General features: G+C 38.5%; 1 protein-coding gene across 6 annotated transcripts in view; it reads right to left on the bottom strand.

Annotated features, from left to right (window-relative positions):
* Positions 1–6,852: 6,852 nt before the first annotated feature.
* The window catches only part of Cdk13 (cyclin dependent kinase 13), a 110,330-nt gene continuing 92,302 nt past the window's right edge, over positions 6,853–24,880 (bottom strand). For 2 of the 6 annotated variants that reach the window (XM_069998381.1, XM_069998391.1), the window contains 6 exons: positions 21,744–21,860; positions 20,373–20,504; positions 15,846–15,893; positions 14,145–14,350; positions 10,665–11,114; positions 6,853–9,805 (listed from right to left, as the gene is read on the bottom strand). In XM_069998381.1, coding sequence (XP_069854482.1) covers positions 8,916–9,805; positions 10,665–11,114; positions 14,145–14,350; positions 15,846–15,893; positions 20,373–20,504; positions 21,744–21,860 — 1,843 coding nt within the window. In that variant the 3' untranslated portion in view covers positions 6,853–8,915. The remainder of the gene's footprint in view (positions 9,806–10,664; positions 11,115–14,144; positions 14,351–15,845; positions 15,894–20,372; positions 20,505–21,743; positions 21,861–24,880) is intronic. The other 4 variants (XM_069998408.1, XM_069998401.1, XM_069998415.1 and 1 more) reach the window with 3 other exon arrangements.

The following is a 24,880-nucleotide window of genomic DNA, read 5'->3' on the forward strand; positions in this document are numbered from 1 at the left end:
ATGCAAGGCAAGCGCTCTACCACCCCTCCCTCTCTTCACCCCCTTAAAATCCCAGGATCTCTGAACCACAGCCAGAATGTCAAAGACCCTCTCAGGTTTTCTCTAATAAAGCTAGCCAATCACTCCGGTGCCAGTGACTCTAATCCTAGCTACTCAGAAGGCTGAGATCTGAAAGTCTGGATTTGAAGCCAGCCTGGGCTGCTCCAGTTAACCACCAGAAAATCAAGTGGAGCTGTGGTTCAGAATGGTAGAGCGCTAGCCTTGAGCAAAAAAGCTCAAACACCCATGTTCAAGCCCCATGAAGAAAAAATGCCCGCCTATCATCGAATCACTCCTGTTCACTCTAGCATAGTACACATTTCTTACACTTAGCAGGCCTGTGTTTTGCAGTGGGGAATGCAAAACAAGTACATCCTGCAAATCTGAACCTGTTAAATCCAGGCAGACTCCTCCCCATACATCAGACTGTTTTCAATGAATGCCAAATGGTTTTCTAAGTCACTGGTCACTAGAAAATCCTAAGACCTAGCAACAAAATCTAATGCCAGTGAGGTAGAGTATGACAGCTTGCTCAGTAAGGACATTATACTTAGATTTAGTTGGGTTTTATGAAGCCGGTACTTGTTGCCTTTCTAGTTTGGGTGTTACTCAGAAGGAAGTGGCAGTCGGCAGACTTTCCCTTTTGTTACCAAATATCTCGTAGGCATTGTAGATCTGTAATTTTACAGATTGAGTCTCATTTGTGCCTAGTGCCAGCCGTGGCAATGACTGGCACTCTAGCACTTGAGACAAACCTTCACTTCCACTGGCACTGGTTAGTTGGAGAAAAAGTCTTGTGGGCTTTTTGGCTGCCCTGCAGGCTCTGAACTATGATCCTGATCTCAGCATCCTGAATAGCTAAGAGTATATGAGCCACTGTGCTCAGCTTGACTCTTCCTTGTCAGCCTTTTTTTTTTTTTTAATTCAATGAATGCCATAGTAGTGACTACAGGGACTTTCCAAAATTCCCTTATTATTCCTTTATAATTATTATGCTCTCTTTTCACTGGTCTTGCAATGTATATATAGCTTGTTTTCTGGCTAATGAGATGTGCTTCTCAAGAGGCAGATATTTTATGTTCTGGACCAAAACTGGCACTGAAATTGCTACCATAATTGTGCTATGAGGCCGAGGATGAAAGCCATCAATCAGAGGATAGTACCAAACTGCACACCTTTAGTCCTGATGTATGATGTATGAATCCTAACTTTCCCTCTGGCTTATGTCACTTCCAGATAGATTCTTTGGATATCTGTAGCCCAAACAAGCTAACCTGATACAGAATATGAGTAAAGGAAATGGGATCTTCAGGTACCAAACAAGAACTGTGGAATTGACAAGCTGAAAGAGGTGAATTGGGTGTGACTCCCATTATTCCAGTCTACTGACTTCATTTGGCCAAATTCTTACCTTATCTATGGAGATAATGAGTACATACCTAGCATTAAGGGAAGTGGTAGAAAGATTCAGGATGTTGGAATATGACAGTTATACTTACAACATACAAGAGAGGTGCATCTAGCTCCAGGTAACCCTGGAGCTAGATGAAAGCAGAAGACTTCTGAAAGCAGAAGTCCTGTCTGTTTTGTCAGCAAGTCCAACGTGAAACCTTGAGGTTTTTAAAATGCTGAATTATCTCCCCCAGACAAGGGAGACAGGACCCGAGATATCTTTCAGAACTACAGGATTACGAATTATTTCTCCCAAAGATATTGCTTCAAATTGCCTCAAAACCAGATATTATTAAATAGGTCTGAGGGATGAATGAGTTACAATAATGCATATTCTATCACAGTTTAATGAGAAATTACAGAAAAAAAGCAAAGGGAGTTCCAATTTCTGTCCTTACAACAATCAGCTCAGTTTCATTTCTTTTTAAAAAGTTCTTTGGATTTTTAATATTTTATTGAGGATGTTCTTGTGAGATTCTGGCTTATACCATTGCTGTCATGTATCAAACTTTGGTCATGCTACATGAAAAAGAGGTTGGGACATGTTTTCTAATTTGGAAGAATGTAGAAAATGACAAATTCACGAGCAAAGCAATCGGATGGAAACTTTGTGAGTTTTCTGAAATGTACTGTTCTCAGCTGTGTCTATTTTATGTAACTAGCCAACTTTATTGGAACAAAGTTGTATAAGAGTATATGCTGGGGCTAAGAATATAGCTGAGGAGTAGAGTGCTTGCCTAGCATGCATGAAGCCCTGGGTTCAATTCCTCAGTACAACATAAATGGAAAAAGCCAGAAATGGCACTGTGGCTCAAGTGGTAGAGTTCTAGGCTTGAGCAAATAAAGCTCGGGGACAGTGCGCAGGCCCTGAGTTCAAGCCCCTAGACAAAAAAAAAAAAAGTATATGCTACCTGGGTCTGCCAGCATGAACTTCAGAATAGTCAAAACCAAGCAAATGTCCAAACAGTGGTTCCTTCCAGGACCTGACAAAGTTGTGAGCCCAACTGAAAGCTGCATGGGTATGAACATCAAGACTTGCTAAGAGAACTTAAGCAACCTTAAAACATGTTATCGAGTTTTAAAACTGTATTAAAGTCAAGGTGTGATTCTGAAAATTTAAGTTCAAGTGGAACTGACCCAGACAAGCAGAGTACTAATTGAGAACCAAATTTTCTGTGCGTATACACATGTGCACATGCATGCAATTCTGGGGTTTGAACTCAGGGTCTCATACTTGCTAGGCAAGTGCTTTACTGCTTAAGGCAATCTGCAGCCCTTGAAAGCCTAAATGATCAAACTGAATAGTTCTAATACTAGAATGTTTATACAATTTCCTTCTAGAAAGCAGAATTCTTGTCTGTCCAAGGGAAAACAAGAAAATAAACTGAAATGGAAAATTCTTAATAAAGTATATATGTTTCCATGGCAACAGATGGACCATATATACTCTAGGGAATCTTCAGTAATGTCCCCTTTGATAAACAGGAAAGAAAAGTTTTGATTTGTATATTCTATTAAAAAAAAAAAACCTCAAGGATAAGTATTGTGATTTGCTAGCTAAAACCAATATTCTAATTTATTTCTTATTATTTATGTTGGTGCTCGCAGTGGGGCTTGCCCTGACCTTTTTCTTTTTTCTTTTTTTTCTCAAAGCTAGCACTCTACCACTTGAGCCACAGCTCCACTTTTGGCCTTTTGATGGTTAGAGATAAGGGTCTCATGGACTGTCCTGCTTGGGTTGACTTCAAACCTGGATCCTCAGATCTCAGCTGTCTGAGTAGATTACAAGTGTGAGCCACCAGCACCCAGCTCTAATTTAAAATTACAAGTCTTAATTAAGATATAAAATCAGCAAAATTCCTTTACCACTCCCCCCAACCCATTCCTCATCAGCAGCTAAACATTTATAAAGCACCAACCATCCAGAGTACCAGTAATTTGTCTGAGGCTACACAAATCAATAACTGGCAAAGTTATTTAGCATTTCCAAACACAATGCTCTGTCGGTAGGCATTTCTTTAATCATATGGAGTCATACTATTCTTCAATGGCATTTCTATTATTGTAGATTATTACAGATTAGTATTAGAGCTACTTACACTTTTCCAAGTAATGACACATGCATCGTAAAATTACTAGGTTAATGGTATTTATTAGTCATGGGGCTTGAACTCAGCCTGGGCACTGTCCCTATGCTTTTTTGCTAAAGACTACCACTCTACTATTTTGGGTTTGGTGTTTCGTGGGGTTTTTTTTGTTGTTTTTTTGTTTTTTTTTTTTTTTTTTTTTTTTTTTTTTGGGTCCGGTCATGGGGCCTGAACTCTGGGCTTGGGCACTGTCCCTCAGCTCTTCAGCTCAAAGCTAGTGCTCTACCACTTGAGCCACAGCGCCACTTCCGGATTTTTTCTTTTTGCTTATGTGGTGCTGAGGAATCGAACCCAGGGCCTCAGGCATGCAAGGCAAGCGCTTTAACCACTGAGCCACCTTCCCAGCCCTTTGTTTGTTTTTGTAGGTTGTGGGGCTTGAACTCTGGCCTAAAGGCTACCACTCTACTATTTTGGGTTTGTTTTTTGTTTTTTGGTAGGTAGTGGGGCTTGAACTCTGGGCCTGGGCGCTGTCCCTTAGCTCTTCAGCTCAAGGCTAGCACTCTATCACAGCACCACTACAGTTCTGAGTGGTTTATTGGAGGTAAGAGTCTCACAGACTTTCTGCCCAGGCTGGCTTTGAACCATGATCCTCAGATCTCAGCCTCTTGAATAGCTAGGATTACAGGTGTGAGTCACCAGTGCACAGCCCACTCTACTATTTTAAGCCAAAGCACCACTTCCAGGTTTTTGATGGTTAATCGGAGGTAAGATTCTCAGACTTTCCTACCCAGGCTGGCTTCAAACGGCAATCCTCAGATCTCAGCCTCCTGAGTAGCTAGGATTATAGGCATGAGGCACCAGTACCAGGCTTCAACTGTATTTTTGGTTACTCAATATTTAAAATACTACCACTCAGATCTATGGAAATTGAGTATTTCAAAATTTTGGTTTTCTTTCCCCCTTTGTGGAAAACATTGTCCTAGGGGTCTTAAAATCTGGTAGGGAAAATCTAAATTCTTGTTCAAAACTACCCTACTCTCTTGTTCTCCTATAAAAATGATTATAGGAACTTGTTAAAATTGCACACTATTTTTAATGCAGACAATCATAGTTAACATGGAGCACTTCCTTTCTAAACCTCCTCCTTTCCTCTACCTCCCAGCACTGCTTCAACTGTGTAACAGACTTGCTACAAGCTAGCACGAAACAGTATTTAACAATGGATATTCTTTCCATTTCGGATCATAAAAAGATATCAGCAAGATGCTCACGTCTCACATTTGTAATCCTAGCTACTCAGGAGGATGACATCTGAGGATCTTGGTTCAAAGCCAGCCTAGGCAGGAAAATCTATGAAACTCATCTCCAATAAATACCAAAAGGCCAGTGGAGCTGTGGCTCAAATGGTAAAGCACTAGGCTTAAGCACAAAACTAAAGGACAGCACCCAGCCAATAGTTCAAGCCCCCAGACCAGCACCAAAATACTGTAAAGCAAATTCTAAGTTTGCTGAGAACAATCCTCCTTTACATACAGAACATGCATTTTAGTGGATAATGCAGTCTTCTCTAATTGTTACATATAGAACTACAGTATTTTTAATACAGGAACCTTTTTACAACTACCCATGTGTGAAACAGTCCATACAAGTTGCTAGTTCCCTACAAAAAAAAAAACAAGAACATTATTTTTCTATTTTGTTCTGAATTAGAAAATTTTTTTCTTATGTAGACTTTTAAAAAACCCATTTATGGCCAGGTGCCAGTGGCTCAGGAGACTGAGATTTGAGGATCGCAGCCCAGGCAACAAAGTCTATGAGACTTACCAAATTAACCACCAAAAAAGCCACAAGTGGACCTGTGGCTCAAGTAGTTGTGCACTAGCCTTGAGCACAAAAGTTCATAGACAGCACCCAGACCATGGATTCAAGCACCAGGACTAGCATCCCCACCTTCTCCCCCTGAAAAAATAAGTTTAATAGTACTATATGCTAAATTTAATCATTTTACTGTATGTAACACTGTTCTGGCTATTAATAAGCAAGCTTGCCCAATTTACATGTGGCTCTAGAGGAGTAAGCACTGGCAGCCAGCCAGGTTTTAAGAGGACTGTAAGGACTGGGACTGGGGACATAGCTAAGGATAGAACTAGCCTGTTGTGGCTAGTCAGGCCCTGGGCTCTGACCCCAGAAATACAAAGAGAAGGCAAGGTCTCATTCTAAGCCTCATGTTTCTTGGCACAGAGACTGGGCATGTAAGTTTTGGTTATTTGGACATCCTGTTTGCACTTAAAATATCCAAATGAGGGTCACAGGAAATCTGTAGATAAGACAGATTCAAAATGTTTTCACTAGTGAATTTCAATTGTTTTGCTTCCTTCCAGAACCTTGTCTACTCAAATTTCCATCCATTTCCATAACTTATCTATACGTATAGCTCAGAGTAGCAAATATCACTAGCTTCTCCAGACATTTTTAAACATTGTGGTTAGCCTACTAGAAGTATAACTTGGAACATTCCATGTTTATTAACATATCTCAAGAAGTAGAAAAATTATCTGGAACATGGTAGGCATTGAATATGTACTTGCTGACGAAATGAAGTGCTGACTCCCAGCTAATCTATTCCACAACTCACTTTTCACAAACTAATCAGTAAAGTGGATACTTTTACCATTTCAGTTCTCCAAGATAAAAGACTGGGGACACACTCTGCATTGCATGCATGACACCTGCTGAGTCAGGAAGTATAGAAGGGAACTTCATGTGGGAGAAACAACATGTATTCACTTTGCAGAAATCAATCTTTTCTATTTTCACCTTATTGCAGCGTACTACCTACCTGCTTCTTCCAAAAGAACTTAGGCAATATTTTTCTCTAAGATTACACTTGACTCCTGACTTATTCTTAATTGGTATTAGTTAGTAATTATTAATCCAATTCATGAAGGTGTCAAAATGTTATTATGGTGGACAATATTTAAGATTTTTTTTACTTCTATATTTCATCGACTACAGGACATTTTCATGTAACATCACCTTCAAATCTAGTACTATCTTACATGGTATCTTATCATTGTATTGTGGTTTCACTGGTAATATTTTTTTCTTCAAAGTGGTATGCAAGATGTTGTTAGGTCTCACAAGCAATGTTGTCTTAGAAGCCAGAGTCAAGTTTTCCATTTCAAGCCAACAGTTTCCCTGTCTTCCCAGCCATTCTCCCAATAGATATGTAACTGAAATGTTTAATTAGAAAAACTATCCAAACACAGTTCAATTTTATATAAAATATTTAATTTTTAAAACACAGGCTATTCATGTCACATAAATATCTTCAATTCTAGGTTAGCTGCTATGGTCAGCAGAATTATCCAAGTGTGACTATTAAGAATAATTTAGATACTGTCACTTATAGGAAAGTCTAAAGGTCTAAGACTCACCATATTAGGATTCAGAGACTTGAATACTGTAGCTATTTTGCTAATTTCCAAATATTTCCTCACTTCCTGTAATGTAGTTTTATTATAAGTTGTTAGTACTCAATATTCAAATGAAAGCAAAATATTTTTTCTCTCCCAACAAAAAAATTCCATCAAAAAATAAAATGCTTAGTTGACATCAACTCATTTTATAGTAATAAAATGGTAAATTATCCTCATTAAAATATTCTCGTGGTTCACAAGTCAGATACATAGCACAGAGTTAACTGGCTTTAGAACTGGAGCTTTCCATCTCATAAGCTATTCCCATTTGAGATTCCAACCAAAAAGTCACCAGCACAGTTAAAATAAATGGTTAATTGGCACAACTTTTAATTTCCCAGAGTCTATGTTTCCATTTAGTGATGATGGAAATTCTGGTTATTTTCCTTTGGTTCCTTTCCAGAATTATTACTCTGTGTGAATGAGTATGCACATGTGCACATGTGTATACAAAACATCTGTAAGACTTGACATTACAGTTTAAGTAAGGGTAATTCCATATTCTTTGTTACTTTTAATAGAATAAAAACATGTTTAAAATGACCTAATGTTGTTCTATATCTGGCAGAAGTCATGAATTTCATAGAGGTGAGAAGGAAGATAAGGTTTTCTCTCACAACTTTGTTTCAATAAATTCAATGTCAACAATGTTTCTAGTTAACAATTTTTTTCTTAAAATGGTAATTGCTTAACTTAAAATCTGTTTGCCACCCCTCTTCCCACTAACTTTAATACATTTATGCAAATTGTTACTAATTCTTGCTTCTAAACTTCTGCCCTCCAAGTGAAAAAGAGGTCAATCAATATGGGAGCCAGGAAGAAAACAGTACTGTCAACTACTCATTCAGCTATTTACTTTCAACCACTGAAATGACAAAAGTTGTGGGACTTCTCAGAAGTAACAAAAAGGTACTGACTTCTATCTACTCCCTTCTTGGCTCTCACTTCCCTATGGAGAGAAGGTGGTAGTCAAAGTTAACACAACCAAAGGATGGGCAAAAGGGGCAAAGTGTGGTAGGCAGAGGGAATGGCTTAATCGAACAATCAGGCAGATCCTAGGAACTGAAGAATTTCCTGCCTCTTCAATACAATGCATTGATTCCCTTTAAAAGATAAATGGGTGTAAAAGTTAACTACTTTTTCAGACCTTAAGCTTACCTGTTAAGGCACTTACTTAACCCTCCCCATCCCACCCTTATTTTTCATAGAAAACCCACTATTTCATCTGAATGCGTTTTGCTAGGCTATGGTTATCTGCAAAACAAAACAAAAATAACATTGACCATTTTTTTATATAAAACTTGCATCAAGAGAAAGGTTGTGTTTTATTTTCTGAAATGAGCACAAAGTACACCTTTCACAATAACACTGAAAGCAGGTGCAAAGACTTGACAGTGACCTTTGACTAAAGGTAGCTTTGTAAAAAGAAAAATACCAAATAAATCAGTGCCCTTTCTGATTGTTGTAAAACTGGAGGGGAGCGAGGAGGGATTGTTTTTACATAAAAGTTGGTCCAAACTTACAAAAAAAAGCACAAATGTGCATAGTTCAGAAGATCTGCAAGAGGGCCATAAAAAGCTTATGTCCCTAAGATTAGCATCCACTTAAAACTGCAAGAATACAAAATAAAATTTAACTAGAATTTGTGAAGATGTACAATCAATAGATCTAATTTTAAGAACAGCATGAATTTAAGCAAGGTTTTTTTGTTTTTTTCACTATTGTATGCAAGACCCTTTCCACATAAAAATAAAGCTGTTGTTGAATTAATATTATTCAAGTCTCTTGGATTGCTGCCTTAAACTGCAGCTAGAAAAGTCTTTCCAGATAAAAATGATGTGCCTGAGGAAAAACATACTCAGTATGGTAGCCCTCTGCCTCGACCTCTGCCAGCTGATGTGCTAATATGCCCCCTGTATCCTTGTGAATAGCCAGGTCCTTGGGCAGGAGAAGTCCAGGTCTGTCCATGCATGAGGCTGGGGCCACCTGGATTTTCCTGTAAATTACCACCATAGTTATAGTTGTGCATCTTTGCTGGCAGAGGATGAGTACTCTCAGGCCCTGTGGAGGGGTCACTGCTGTTTGCCAGGACTGCGATAGGACCGTGGTTATATTCAAATCTATGGTCCTTGTCTCCACTAAACAACATGGGGCCAGCATTGAGGTAAATGTCTCCATATCCAGCTACTGAGCTGGGAAATGACTCGGAAAAGGCAGAAGGTTGAGGAGGAGGAGGAGGTGGGGGAGGAGGAGGAGGTGGGGGAGGAGGACCACCAGAATGAGATGAAGCAGTACTGTAGTTATCCAAGGTCTGAATATCTGAGTTTCCAATGAAGCTGCGTCGTTCTAGCGGTGGAGCAGAACTACTTCCGAGACCATCACTGCTCACATAAGGAGCAGAAGAAAAAGATGATGATCCAAAGTTGTCTTTATAGTCTGAAGTAGGCACGTAAGTGTCCCCTGCAGGGTAATCCATACTGCCTTCTCTTTTGGGGTCATCCTGGGGTTGGTGCTGGGTCAGCAGCTGTAGAAGGGCTGCTTTCACTCCGGCATGAGGGTCAGTTAATGAAGAACTAGTTGTAGGTACATGCTGGTTTTCTGTCCGATAATCCAGATCCTCCTCAGTTACTGGTGGTGGTTCAGGTGGCTCAGGAGGTCGTTGATCAGGAGGCAGAATCCGAGGCCGGTCTGGTTCTGGTGTTAACTCCAATATCCTCCTGTCTTGGTGTTGGATAAGATCATCTTGCCCTAAGTGAAACGAAGCAAAATGGGAGTCAAAGGCACAACTGGAAACTAAACATTCAAAATAGTTCCTGTTTCCAATGAGTGGTCTTAAAGATGATTAAGCAAAATATATGCCATCTCTGGCAAACCATTAGATGAAAAGGAAGAAAGTTCCGAAGTGCTAATGTTGCCTGTCACTATGTATAGGGTAAGTATTAACATGAACTGTAATCGGCTTTTAAAAAGTACTTTATATATTCCTATTTATTGCTTGAGGAACAAAAGTTACTATATACATAAAGTTTATTCTCTAGTCAAGCATCCTTTAGTATTTACAATTAAAAGTTATTTACTACCAGGACCAGTATGGCTCAGGCCTGTAATTCTAGCGACTCAGGAGGCTGAGATCTGAGGATCACAGTTCAAAGCCAGACCCATCGTGAAAGTCTGAGGCACTCTTTATCTCCAACTAATCAACAAAAAGCCAGAAATGGAGCTGTGGCTCAAGTGGTAGAGTGCTAGCCTTGATCTAAAAAACTCAAGGATGGGCTGAGAAGGTAGCTCAGTAGTAGAGTGACTTGAGCTAAAGAGCTGAAGGACAGCCAGCGCCCAGAGCCAGAGTTAAGGACCCAGAGTTAAGGACCCACAACCAAAAAAAAAAAGTTGTTCAGGTGCTGAGTTCAAGTACCAGACCACCACCCCCCCCCCAAAAAAAAAAAGATTTACTATAGGTTTGTTAGAGAAATCTACAGTATTGAGAAGGAACTGTATCGCTTATGGACAATTTGTTACAGAATCCATCCCTTAGAGTAAACATCACCATTGATCTGACAATTGTCAGCATAAGTGCAACATGTTTGTAGTCTAGTGAGCCCACACTCACCTGATGCTGGCGTACTAGGTTCTGGAGGTGGCCTGAGTTGTAATGACACTTCATGTCCCGCTCCATTTTCCCTCTCTTCTAGTAGCACATCTTTCTGTTTCGACTGTTGAGCCTTTATTAATTGAGTCAACAGAACTGCAAATGCACTCTGCACAGCCGCCTGGGCAGCATCTGCCTCCACTTTAGGTTGGACGGTCTGAGAAGGCTGAATTCCTCCCAAAGGTTTCGAAGACTCCTGCTGTGGTGTTGATGGATCTGTCTGTTTATCACCTGTTGCCAAAATTCCAGCAGGAAGGTTTATTTTATTTAGCTGCTGCTGAGTCTCAGAGTTTACCTTAATGTTCAACACTTGGACAAAATCAGCCATATTAATACTTGTTTTAGACTGTAGTAGGTTAAGTAGAATTGCCAATTCACTGTGGTTTAACGGCTGTCCAGGGCCTGTTATTACTAAAGACAAAATTTGTATTAATTAGAACTGCCATAACTCATAGCTCATCCCATCCCCAAAATGGTCCCATGCACCATATTAAAATGTACATTTGGGGGAGAACGTTTCAGAAAAACTGTGAAAAGGGCACCTCAGTCTACTTCACTAACATGGCATTCAGAATGTACTTGCAACGTAAGTCAAGATAAAAAGAGAATTGCAGTTCACTGGGTTTTTTGTTTTGTTTTGTTTTTTTGGTCAGCCATGGGGCTTGAACTCTGAGCCTGGTGCTGGGTGCTGTCCCTTAGCTCTTCAGCTCAAGGCCAGCACTCTACCACTTGAGCCACAGTGCCACTTCCAGTTTTCTGGTGGTTAATTGGAGACGAGTCTCACAGACTTTCCTGCCCGGGCTGGCTTTGAACCATAATCCTCAGATCTTAAGTTTCCTGAGTAGCAAGGATTATAGCCCTGACCTTATAAGGTAAGGAATAAAAGGAACTGAGTAACTCACCCAAAGTCACAGTAGCAGGGATTTCATGAGAACTGATTGCAGAAACTGAGCATTTAACCACTATACCATTTATTGTGCTTAATAAAGTTTATTATGTGAGCACCTAATCTTCACTTTGCATTAAATGGAAATTAGGTTTTATAGACTAAAATAAAACATGTTTCAATTCAAATTACTTTTTATAAATATCAGGGTGCTTATAGAAATATGCTTATTATTCGGATACATGACAGCATTAATTCACTTACCCAAAAACCAAATTCAACTGCTTTTCTTTTCCAATATTCAGTTTTAGCTTTGGCATGGTTAACACAGATTCACACCTAACAGCTAGGCTCAAATGCATATACCACTATATATGTCAAGTGTTAAGACAGTATCAACAGCAATTCCCATAACCACCAATGAAAGACTAATGGAAAAGAGTAATGAGTAATACCATTTTTTTCATGTTGTATCTTTTCACATTCTTTCAGACTTTTTCTATTATTTCTTAATATTACCTTTAGATTAATGCAAACATATTTTTCCAAGTTCCTCTTATAATTCACAAGGATTCATAAAGAATAATGTCTGCTTGCCACACTCAATAAGTCATTTTACTCATTATTTCTATATTAGCTGAAAGTTTCCATGTGAGCCGAGGGAAACATTCTGAACTAAAATGACTTTTAAGAATGGGCAGTTTTCTTATTCAAGATACACTGTGATGATGGGGGTGGGAGGACACACAGGAAATGGAGTAGAGAAGCACCATATTTCAAAAGACAAATCCTCAGTTCTTAATAGTAACAGTTGTTTTTTGGGGGGAGGGGAAATCTCCATCATTTATTGGAGTTGTGAAATAGGAGCTAAACAATGACAGAATGCCAGTATGGTTCCTGGAATTGTTGTTTGGTGCCAGTGCTGAAGCTTGAATTCAGAGCCTTATCCCCTTACTTAGCCTTCTCCCTCACGGCTGGTACTGTCACTTGATCTGCATCTCCCATTCTGGCTTTTTGATAGTTAACTGGAGATAAGAGTATCTCAGATCTGTCAGCCTGGCATGACTTGGAACTGCAATCCTCAAATCTCCACCTCCTGAGTAGCCAGGATTACAGAGATGAGCTGCCCAGTACTTGGCAGCAATTTGTTTTTATCAGCTAAAATAGAACAACTACCACTTTATATTCCACTAGGTTTGCCCCATCCTCCTTTAACAGCAGAGGTATGAAGAAAATTTACTATTCTCTTTTGCCTTTCTCAAAACTTTAATGTGGTGAGGTAATAATATTAAACATGATACAGATCAGCCTTCACTGTGTAAAACCAGATGTGTTCTCTAAAGTATTTTCATGTAAAAGGAAAATTCACTCTCTGAACAACCAAAATAACCGCTGCTTTTGAGTTTTAAAATCTGAGGAACTTTAGTACATAGTCTAACCAAGGTCAAGGATAAGCTTGTAGATTACAGGAACGAGTATTAATGATAATCTTCTTCATTTTGTCTCAGCTAATCTACTCTGTGTTTATACTCAATCCATCAAATGCTCAATCTGATTCATACATCTGTTTGAGTCAAAACTAATGAATCGAGACATAACTCTCAGTAAGTGCTAATCTATTTTTTCATATTTGATAAACTACTACCTTCACTGAAAGATACTTACAACTCATTTTTATCTTTATCTGTCATGATAAAAGACTCAATTTGAAAATGGATGTTCCTCAATTATTTGGCAAAATGGATTTTTTAAAAGTGCAAGTTAACTGAGATGATCTTAAGAGTACTTCTCATGAAGTTTGAGTCACAGAAAGAAACCTTAAGTTTTCTTAGAATTCAGGTAACTTCATAAAAGTATACTTTATTATCATGTTTTCTTTTTAGCATAATATCTGATACCAATGTTTGAAGACCCATGATATATCAGGAGAAATACCTATAACTAAGCAACCCATGGGCATTATAAATGTTATTAAATAGCACCAAGATGATTCTTGGCTGTCTTTCATATATTCTTCTTCCTACTCAAGCATTTACAGACATGAGTGTGTGTGTTGAGAGGTAGTTAAAGATACACTGACTTGCCAGGTGCTAAATGGTTCGTGCCTGCAGTACTAGCTACTGAAGAGACTGAGATCTGAGAATCATGGTTTGAAGCCAGCCTGGGCAGGAAAAAGTCCATGAGACTCTTATTTCCAAATAACCACCAGGAAATCAGAAGTGACACTGTGGCTCAAAGTGGTACAGCACTAGTCTTGATAAAAAGACTCAGGGACAGTGCCAAAAAACCAGATACATTGACTTCTGCATTAGGGACAAAGGAAAAAAAGAAATCTGACCAATCACCAATCATAATTAGTTTCATTCTGCCTTAGAAATGATCTTCCCTGAGAGTGCTTCACACTGGTATGCCAGGAGCAGTGAAGCTTCTGGACGACCTCAAATTCAGCCACTAGACCTTCCCTTTTCCCTTTTATCTTCCAGCCATAAGCAGAGTTAACACCATCAACATTAAGCAGGGAGCGAAGAGAACCAAGCCATGGACACATTACTGACCAGGTGCTACACTTGAGTTGCCCTGAGATTTCAATTGTGTAGGTGGCAGCACACCCTGGGGTGTGTTAGTTCTGCTGTCATCCAAGCCCAGAGATAATTCCTTCCTAGGGGCTTTAATTGTGGAAACATCATCAGTCATGCCCATCTGCTTCTGCCTTCTTCGCTTTTTACTCCATAACTCATGACAATCTTGCCATAAAGGAAGACTGAAAAAAACACAAGGACATAAAATTGTGGGATGTACATTGTTATTTACTGTTAGATATATAACAAAGCAGTTCTTAACAAAAAAGCTATTATGTCACACCAAAGCCATTCTCCCAAAATCTAGACTTCCTACACAGATTTGTAAAACACCAATTAAAATTATCCCAGATACTCCATCTCCTTCATGGTTTTACCTTTACACTTTATAGATGGACTACTTCTTTTGGCTTCTGAGAAATCAATAAAAAGTCACATATCAAAATTATGAATTGAGAACATATATTCAGAAAATTGGCTACCATTATACATGGCGCAACCTTTTCAAGGCAATTTTTATCACAGTACATAATACAATGAACAGGACAGAAAGGAAGAGGCAGAACATGCCATTTGCCAGATACAGAAACCAGATACAGGATTTAAAAAAAAAAAAAAAAAAAAGAACTAAGGCAAGAACATAAACATCTATGAAAAACTTTCCGATGGAAGCTGTATACTTTTTATAGTAACCCCTTTCTTGCTTCTATAACCAAATTAGTACAGTAATTCTATAAATGCATTCCAGGCATAGAAAAGTCCATTACTCATTATGAGGGTCTCAACAGCTGGGACTACCAAAGTTTCCACAATTCCAAAACAAGTGTACCTTCATGCAATTTCATAGAACCTTTGCTTAAAGAAAAACACTTCTATAAATATTTGATTATAAATGTTTTCTTTTACCATACTAAAAAAAATCCTGAGGAAACTTACTGTTAATTGTATCTATTTTACAGATGAGAAAACTGAGGCTTGGAAAGGTTAATAAACTTGCCCAGAATATGTACAGATTTCTTTAAGCAACTCTATCTACTCATGTGTGCCTTCAGTCCTCAACGTGCCTCTTTACCTCAAGGGGTACGAGAAGACTTTCCAAGGGAATCCCTGGGGTTGTTTTAAGGGAACTGCCTTATCAACATCTCCTCTTTTCTAAGGTTGAGCTCTGAAAAGGGCCTGCACATTCAAGAAAGTTCTTCTTTCATACCTCCTCTTTCACAACTACTTCATCTCATGTTATGAAAGCATATGCGGCAGTATGATTGAATCTTAGCAATATAGTAAAAGTATTAGTAAAAAACGGTCATTTCTAAAAGATTAAAAACAGCATGATACCCTTCTATAAAATTAAAAGCAATGGAAAAAAATTTATCTTTTTATGAGTACATACAGACAACAACAAAAAGGTATATATACAAGGAAAAAAACAGGAATGATGGTTACCTCAGAGGAAGGCAAGGGTATAGATGGGTGGAAGAGGTTATGGTATGATTAAAGTAGGTTATTTTCAAGGTGCTAGCTTCTGTTTGGTAGGTTCATGGCTGCTTAATAACATTGTTTAAAGTAACTAAAATAAATTAAAAAAAGAGCCATGCATGGACCAAAGATGAGTGACACAAGGATTATGATTAAACCAAGTCTATGCACCTGAGGTCTGAAAACAAAACAAAGGCATACCTCTCAGCCATCTTACTATGGTGCATTGCCTCAGCGTGTAAAAACCTCCTGGAGTAACAAACAAAGGGACAATTTGAAATATTGATACTGGGAAATTTTAAGGTATCACAAACCCTCCAAAGACTTTCCTTTCTGGGTATGTGTATTAAATAGTGTAGGCCTTTGTCTCAGGATACTCTGAATTAAATTAAGACTGTAGCACTGCAGAATGACGTAAATGAAGTGATTTCAGCCTCATGAGAAACGAGCAAAGAAATCAATAAAAAGGGCTATTCCCTCCCACAATTTAAAGGTAAGTGACTCATTATGAAATACCTTAGTACTTATCTTTACAAAAGGTAAACATAACCCTCCAGGTATATAGAACAGTGTGGATAACTGATGCTGATGCTCAGAAGACACTTCAGGTTTCCTCAAAGTGACCCAACTCTTGAGCTTCCTTGAAGGCTCAAGTGCTGGCTCAGCCATTATCTGCTGTCTCGGTAAGTCATGACCTCTACACCTCAGTGTCTTTATGCTCAAAAGTGAGACTAACAATAGTTTATACCTCATGGGGGTTGAGCGAACAGATTTAACATCTGTAAGCATGGACAGTGCCTCTTACATACCTGGCACATACTCATGTTTGAGATCATGCATTATCACTCAGATGACTTCAAACTACTTTCATCAATTTGTATTATGAAAGTCATATTTCACCATATGAACTACTTATGGCTTTTTATGTTGCTGTCAGTCAATATTGTAGGGTAGCTGCCAGTTTAATGAGTTGTATTTTTTCCCTGAAATACATCAGCAAATTTTGACAGGGAATTGAAAAGGATCAACAGAGTTATTTCTAATTTATTTACTATTTTACTCCCATTTGATTACTGCTAAAAACATTGACTGAGTTTGATATACCTGATTTCCAAAAGAATATCACACCTTTCTTCAAAATTCTTACCTTTAATTTATATTTTAAGCTACTCTTACATTACAAAATGTAAGATGTTATATGTTTATGCAACTTTTAAGTACTGAATCAATGTTATAATCCCATAATAGATTACTTACAGAATGTTCCTGAAATGTTTATTATGTATATACATAAGTATTTATGGTTATGCAGCTTAAATTCATGTCCTCATGATCTCAGCTCACTTTTATTTTTTTGCTTTATTTTTCAGATAAGGTCTTACTTGGGGCACTCTTAAGACTATAATCTCTCTAAACTCCACTTATTGTATAGTTGGGATTAGAGACTATACTCAGCTTGCCTTTTCAGATGGGGGAAATGGGTCTAACTTATTTCTCAGGCTGGCCTAGAACTTTGATCCTCCTGATTGTCTGCCTCCCAAGTAGCTATGATTACAAGTGTGTGCTACCCAGGCTAGCAGCACATTTATTTTAAATAGAAAGATGTAACTATATATGTTAATTATAAAAATTAACTTATTCAGATGATTTATTGGGCAATAAAGCTTCTAAAAAATTATAAGTATCAGAAGTTATTTAGCAAGTACTGTTAAAGCCAGGTGCCAGTGGTTAACACCTATAGTCCTAGCTGCTCAAGAAGGGTGAGATCTGAGGTTCAAAGCCAGCCCAGGCAGAAAAGTCCCCATGAGACTTTTATCTTCAATTAACCCCTCAAAACCTGGAAATAGAGTTGTGGCTCAAAGTGGCAGAATGCTAGCCTTGAGCAAAAGAGCTCAGGGACAGTGCCCAGGCCCTGCATTCAAGCCCCATGACAAAAAAAAAAACAAAAAAAACACAAGTACTATACTGGTGGGTACACCAGTATAGTACACCACTGGTGGGTACAGGGGGAGGCTTCATGGTTTTCACTTTGAAGAAGTATCATGAGTATTAATAGAGAATTTTAAGATTTGTTCCTTTGAGACCGTGTCTCATGCAGCCAACACTGGCCTTGAATTCTCTCAAGACCTCCAGGCTCCTGAACACTGTCATTACAGGCATGTGTAAACTAAAAACTGACATTAAAATAAGTTTTGATAAAAGACTTGAGGGATCATACAGTAGAGTGCCTGCCTAGCAAACACAAAGCCATGAGTCAAATCCCAGTACCACTAAAAGGAAAACAAAAGACTTGAAGAACATAGGTGACACTGGAGCTTTGTTCTTGCTAGGGTGGAACTGTACCACTTGAGCCACATATCCAGCACTGCTTTTTGCTGGTTAATTTTGAGAGGAGACTTTGCTGTCTGGACTGGCTTCAAAACTTGATCCTACATGATCTCAGCCTCCTGAGTAGCTACAGGCATGTATAGGTGTATACAACGGGCAACTGATCAAAAATCAAAAATAAATAAAAAAAACACCAAGGCTTTCAGTACATAATGTAGAAGTTCAAACACAATGAACTGATGCAATTCTATCATTTCAAATGCTAACTTAAAAGGGTACACATTCTAGCTGGGAGCTGATGGCTCATGCCTATAATCCTACTTAGGAGGCTGAGATCTGAGGATCGTAGTTCAAAGCCAGCCCAGGCAGGAAAAGTCCATGAGACTCTTATCTCCAATAAACCACCAAAAATGGAAGTGACGCTGTGGCTCAAGTGGTAGAGAGCTCACCTTGAGCTGAAGAGTTGAGGGACAGTGCCCAGGCCCAGTGTTCAGGCCCCACGACCGACCAAAAAAAGGATACACATTACTATGCAAATTACTTGGGGAAAATTCCTTGGGCCTATCACCTTCCTTAAATTACATTTCCAAATGAATTCACTAATTTTTAAAAACAAATATTCACTACTAATAATAGTAAAAATATGGTACATTATCAGCAGAAAAAAAAGCTATTTAAGTTATATTTCCATTCATATAAGTACATTTATTTGAGCCAGGGGTTGGAGGCTCACACCTATAATCCTAGCTACTCAGGAACCTGAGATGTGAGGATCCCCATTTCAAAGTTGGCCAGGGCAAGAAAGTCCATGAGACTCTTATCTCCAATTAACCACCAGGAAACCACAAGTGGCATTGTGGTAGAGTACTAGCCTTAGAGCACTAGCAAAATAGTTCAAGGAAAGTATCCAGGCCCTGAGTTCAAGTCCCACAACTGACAAACAAAAAATTAAAAATAAATACATTTACTTTAACGTAACTATATTCATTTACATTTACTTTAACGTAACTATATTCTACATTAGAATTAGAAAACCTGTAGGAATAATGTAAGTTCAAGGGGAAGAAAAATTAAGTAAGTGTTTACATTTTCTTTTTTTTTTTTTTTTTTTTTTTCTGGTTGTAGGGTTTGAACTCTGGGCCTAGGCACTGTTCCTCAGCTCTTCAGCTCAAGGCTAAAGCCCTACCACTTAGCACCACTTACAGCTTTTTTCTGTGTACGTGGTGCTGAGGAATCAAACCCAGGGCCTCAAGCATGGGAGGCAAGCACTCTACCACTAAGCCAACTTCCCAGCCCCTGTTTTACATTTCTAAATGGCTTCAGTTGGACACTGAAAAGGTATAATGTATATTCAACTTGACTTACAGAACTGCTCTACTTTAAAATATCACCATTTAAAGTTCACCGAAAATCTTCTTTCCAACTACTTAAACCCTAGTTTGAAAAGTTTAGACAACTAAAAATGCTCATTGTTTTACCACATGGGACATGATAGTGCATTCTGTGATGGAATGAGGAGCAAATGTCATTATTGCACTGAATACTGCTAACCTAATTCTGATCATAGTTTTCACTTATCTACAAAACAGTTATCTTAAAATCTTAAAATGTAAATGCCAGGGCTGAGATTTAACTTAGTAGTGTAGGACTTGCTTAGCTTGTGCATGACCTTCACCTCAGCTCCATCCCCAACAACAAGAAAGAAAAAGAGAAGAGTCAACATTATAAAAGAAGTCCCTAAGAAGTGGTTAAAGACAAAAGAGAAATGACAACTAAAGACAATGTGTAAACTGAATTTCTCAAATTTCAAAATAAGTCTGCAGAAATTATCAAACTAATGGAATAATTCCACATACACGTCTGACACTAAAGTTATTTTTGATATGGATTTTATTTTATGTGAAATGTCAGAAAATATTTCCAAAATTTCATTTTTACATTAAACTGACTAGTTTGAGGGCTGGTCCACTCTTTACTATATTTGTATTCTTGGGCAAGTTTTTTAACCTCCTTGAGCCTGCTTCTTCCTCTGTGAAATGGTGATGATAGTAATACCTACCTTGGAGGAATTCTTTTTCATAAAAAAAATGTTTAGCTTAGCACTCAAAATTTCAGTAAAACAGTAACTGATAGAAAAATCAGCAGTAGATTCTTAAGAATTGAAATAGATTAAAATCTTGAGGCCAATTAATCCTCCCTTAGCTAGTCCTGTGTTAGCTGAACATTAAGCACACATCTGCATTCTGAGTGTAACATATCTGTGGATTTCTATTTTACCTATACCTTTTGGGTTCATTTAATTTAACAAGGCATAGAATATTTTCAGATAACCATACATAGATTTTATTAACGCTCCAGATTCTACCTCTGTAGAATCAAATCAAATGAAAGATCACTTACTCGGGCGGAGGCATTTTTGAAGGTTCCACATCTCGTAGGAACTCACACTGAAGAGCCTGCTCAGCGGTGCAACGCTTACTAGGATCCAAGGCGAGCATGTAATCAAATAAGTCTAGTGCAGCTGCAGGAATACTAGCATGAGAGGATTACAAAAGTCACATGTATTCTTCAAACACAAGTTGGATGATTCTTTGGACTTGCTTTTAAAGTAAATTTTCTTTGCTATTTGAGACAGGGTTATACTATACAGCTCAAGCTGTATTCTAATCTACAATTCTCCTGCCTCTGCTTCCCAAGTGCTGGACTTAAAGAGTTATGTGCCACAATGCCTCTTACTTTTAATTATTTTTTTAATTACTTTTTTTTGGGGGGGGGAGGGGAGGCTTGAACTCAAGGTCTTGAGCTCTCAACTGGTTTTTCTGCTCAAGGCTGGCACTCTATCCACTTGAGCCAAATCTCCACTTCTGGTTTTTTGATGGTGTACTAAAGATAAGAATCTCACACACTTTCCTGCCTGAGCTGGTTTTAAATTGGGATCCCCAGATCTCAGTCTCCTAAGTAGATAAGATTACCTGCATGAGGCATTAGCACCCAGCAAAAAAATTAAATTTTAAATACTAACATTTTATATGTTTTCTGTATTAACTCAAATGTCAAATTTTCCTTTGATGAAATATTTCATTATGTTTACATAGTTTTTAGCTATTTGGCATGACAGCACATATTTACTGTATAGACAATTGGTTATCAATTAAAAACTGAAAAGTATAATGTCCTAAACAAAATTAAGCCCTAAACACATACCTTGAAAGCTGTCTCAATAAATTTAAAAACAGTAATATTTAAAAGTTCTTCTTCAAGTTGGGCACCAGTAGCTCATACCTTAAGCTTAGCTATTCAGGAGGCTGAGATCTGAGGATCACAGTTCGAGGCCAGCCCGGGCAGAAATATTTATGAGACTCTTACTTCCAAATAACCACCAGGAAATCAGAAGTGACACTGGGGCTCAAAATGGTAGAGCACTAGTCTTGAGCAAAAAGACTCAGGGACAAATTACTCAAAAAAATCTGGAAGTAGCATTGTGGCTTAAGTGGTAGAGTGCCTGCTTTGAGCAAAAGCAGCTCAGGGACAGCGCCTAGGCCTAGAGTTCAAGCCCCATGGATCAGCAAACAAATAAAAAAAAGTTATTCAAGGTAAACACACAATCCCTGATTCCATGATGGTATATGACAATTTGCATGTAACTAAGAACACCCTAAATATCCTAAAACTGTCCTCAACAGAGGACAGAGTGACATTCAGAATTCATAATAACTTTTTTAAAAAAAAAATCAATGCAATATAGATGTTTAAGCATCATCCCCTTCTTACAAAACAAATTCTTCTCTTAACTTTCGACGATACTGCTTCTTTGGTTTCATGGTGTTGAAATACGGTAGTTTGATCACATCGGGCCACACTGCAGGACATGGACTCCCACATATACGGCTAAATAATACACAAAAAGAACAGTATCACTAAAGACTACATAGAAATAATACATATGACTATTATACAAAACAGCAACTCATTTTAAAATTTTATTTATTTATTTTGTCAATCGTGAGGGCCTGAACTCTGGACCTGGGCACTGTCCCTCAGGCTCTTCAGCTCAAGGCTAGCACTTGAGCACCACAGAACCACCTCCAGCTTTTTCTGCTTATGTGGTGCTGAGGAATCAAACCCAGGACCTCATGCATGCAAGGCAAGCACTCTAATACTGAGCCACCTTCCCAGACCTTTAAATGTATTTTTAAATATACAAATGTTGAAGCCTTGATATAAGTATGAGAGGTCTAAAATATTTTGGCCATCCATTTAGAGGATATGTCTAACAATTCAAGCATTCCAGTTTTTAAAAGTTTTCCTAAGTAAAAATCTTAAAATATTGTGACATTTGAAGCATCTGTCTTATATCTTAAAACCAACACACACATAAAAAAAATCATGCCAAGAAATTAATTTTTTTTACCCTCACTTTTCCCATGAATAGAAAGAGGGCTGGAGGCATGGCTAAAAAAAAGGAGAGCACTTGCCTACCAAATTCTAGGACATGAGTTCAAACCCTAGTGCCACCAAAAAACAAAAACAAGATTAAAACAATAGCAATAAATAACTAAATAGCAGACACCTGGTACTGGTGGTTAACATCTGTAATCCTAGCTACTCAGAAGTCTGAGATCTGAGGATCAAGGTTCAAAACCAGCCTACACAGCAGAGTTTGTGAGACTTCTTATCTCTGATTAACCACCATTCCACCCCCCCCCCCAAAAAAATAGCCAAAAGGGATCTGTGGCTCAAGAGGTAAAGCATGAACATAGTGGAAAAAAAAAAAAAAAAAAACTCAGGGATAACATTCAGACCCTTACTTAGGTTCAAGCCCCAAATCCGGCATTTAAGAAGAAAAAAAAAGTACCTGCTGAAGATGTATTGTTCTAATAATCTTTATGAAGCAATCTGAAATTCAGAGCCAGATGCTGATAGCTATTTAGGAAGGTAAGACCTAACAGATCTCATTTTGAAGGTAGCCTGTGAGACTCCATATCTAGTTAACAGCCCCAAAAAATTCAGGCTTATGGTAGAGCTCCAGTGGTATAGAGTGTTAGCTGTGAACAAGCAAGCCACTCAAACTGAGCAGGAATGAAGCTCTTAAGTTCAACCCCAGTACTATCAAAAAAAAAAAAGGTGGGAGAAAAAAGGAAGTATAAAAAAAAAGCATTTACTACCAGAAGGAGAAGATCTCCTGTAGTTATTTGAACTGCAGACTGAAGTGGCTACCTTTTATATGAACCACCACTTTTACCTAATGAAACAAACTAATGATTGTTACAGTTTTACTTATCTGTCAAGTCCTTTCTCATATATGAACCAAGACAGCTTTTCATTTCAAGGAACTTGACAGTATTATAAATTAGAAAATTCTACTTCCAAAGGAAAATTATAATGCTGAAAAACATGAGCTTGATATGATGATAATACTTCTCACAACAAGTTTAGAGGTGATAACAAATATACAATGTTGTATTTGGAAAATCTGCTCAATTCAGTGAGTATTTAAATATTCCTTCCACCAAAAAAAAAAATGCATGTTACAAAGTCACATCACAATTAGAAGATTCAGCCTTCCAGGATGGCTTAAACCTGTAATCCTATCAACTTAGGAGGCTGAGACCCGAAGACCTCAGTTCAAATTCAACCCGGGCATAAAAGTCCGTAAGACTCTTGTCTCAGGGCTGGGAAGGTGGATCAGTGGTAGAGCGCTTGCCTTGCATGCCTGAGGCCCTGGGTTCGATTCCTCAGCACCACATAAGCAAAAAAAAGAAAAAAGCCAGAAGTGGTACTGTGGCTCAAGTGGTAGAGCGCTAGCCTTGAGCTGAAGAGCTGAGGGACAGCGCCCAGGCCCAGAGTTCAGACCCCACGACCGGACCCAAAAAAAAAAGACTCTTATCTCTACCACTGAAAAGCCCAAGTGGAGCTGCAGCTCAAGTGGCAGAGCTCTAGCCTTGAGTAAAAAATGCTCAGAGACAGTGCCTAGGCCCTGAGTATAAAGCCTCATGTGTACGTACGTGTACACACACACACACACGTACACACACACACACACACACACACACACACACACACACACGGTTCATGTAGTACAAGAGAAACCAATGGGCTTCAATACAGTATAGTAGAAAACATTTCTTCAGGTAAGTTTGGATTACTTATTATAACCTGTAAAAGACTATTGCTTACCTGTTTTTTGTGTAGTTTCAAAATACATAAAATTATCTAAAAATAGTGAGAAACACCTCACAGATAGGATCCAAGTGTGACTTCTATTAAAGCAGACATCAGATTTGTAAACATGCATACATTCAAATCATCAATTTGGCGGAGAGGGGTGGGGGGATATTGTTTTTTAAATTAAAATATTATGTTATGTGTTTATATAAATTCAGGTATTTTTAATTTCTTATAGGGTGATTATCAAATGATAGTCAACCTAAAAAGCACCTGAAGATGGGAGCCAGTGCCTCACACCTGTAAATGTAGCCATTCAGGAGATTGAGATCTGAGGATCTCTGTTTGAAGCCTGACCAGGTAGGAAATTCTGTGAGACTCTTATCTCTAATTATGCACTGAAAAAACAGAAGTGGCACTGTGGGATCAAGGAGTAGAGTACAAGCCATAGCAATAAAGCTCAGGGATAGCACCTAGGCCCTTAATTCAAAGCCTCAAGACCCACACAATGTGCAAGGGGGAACAAACTTGAGCTCTTCAATAATTTTTAACTATGTAAGGAATGCTAAAATTAAAAAGATTAAGCACAGCCGGGCGCTGGTGGCTCACGCCTGTAATCCTAGCTACTAAGGAGGCTGAGATCTGAGGATCGCGGTTCAAAGCCAGCCCGGGCAGGAGAGACCGTGAGACTCCTATCTCCAATAAAACCACCAGAAAAACCGGAAGTGGCGCTGTAGCTCAAG

The sequence above is a fragment of the Dipodomys merriami genome, unplaced genomic scaffold (assembly GCF_024711535.1).
Source record: "Dipodomys merriami isolate MVZ:Mamm:240054 unplaced genomic scaffold, mDipMer1.0.p SCAF_104, whole genome shotgun sequence".
NCBI lineage: Eukaryota > Metazoa > Chordata > Mammalia > Rodentia > Heteromyidae > Dipodomys > Dipodomys merriami.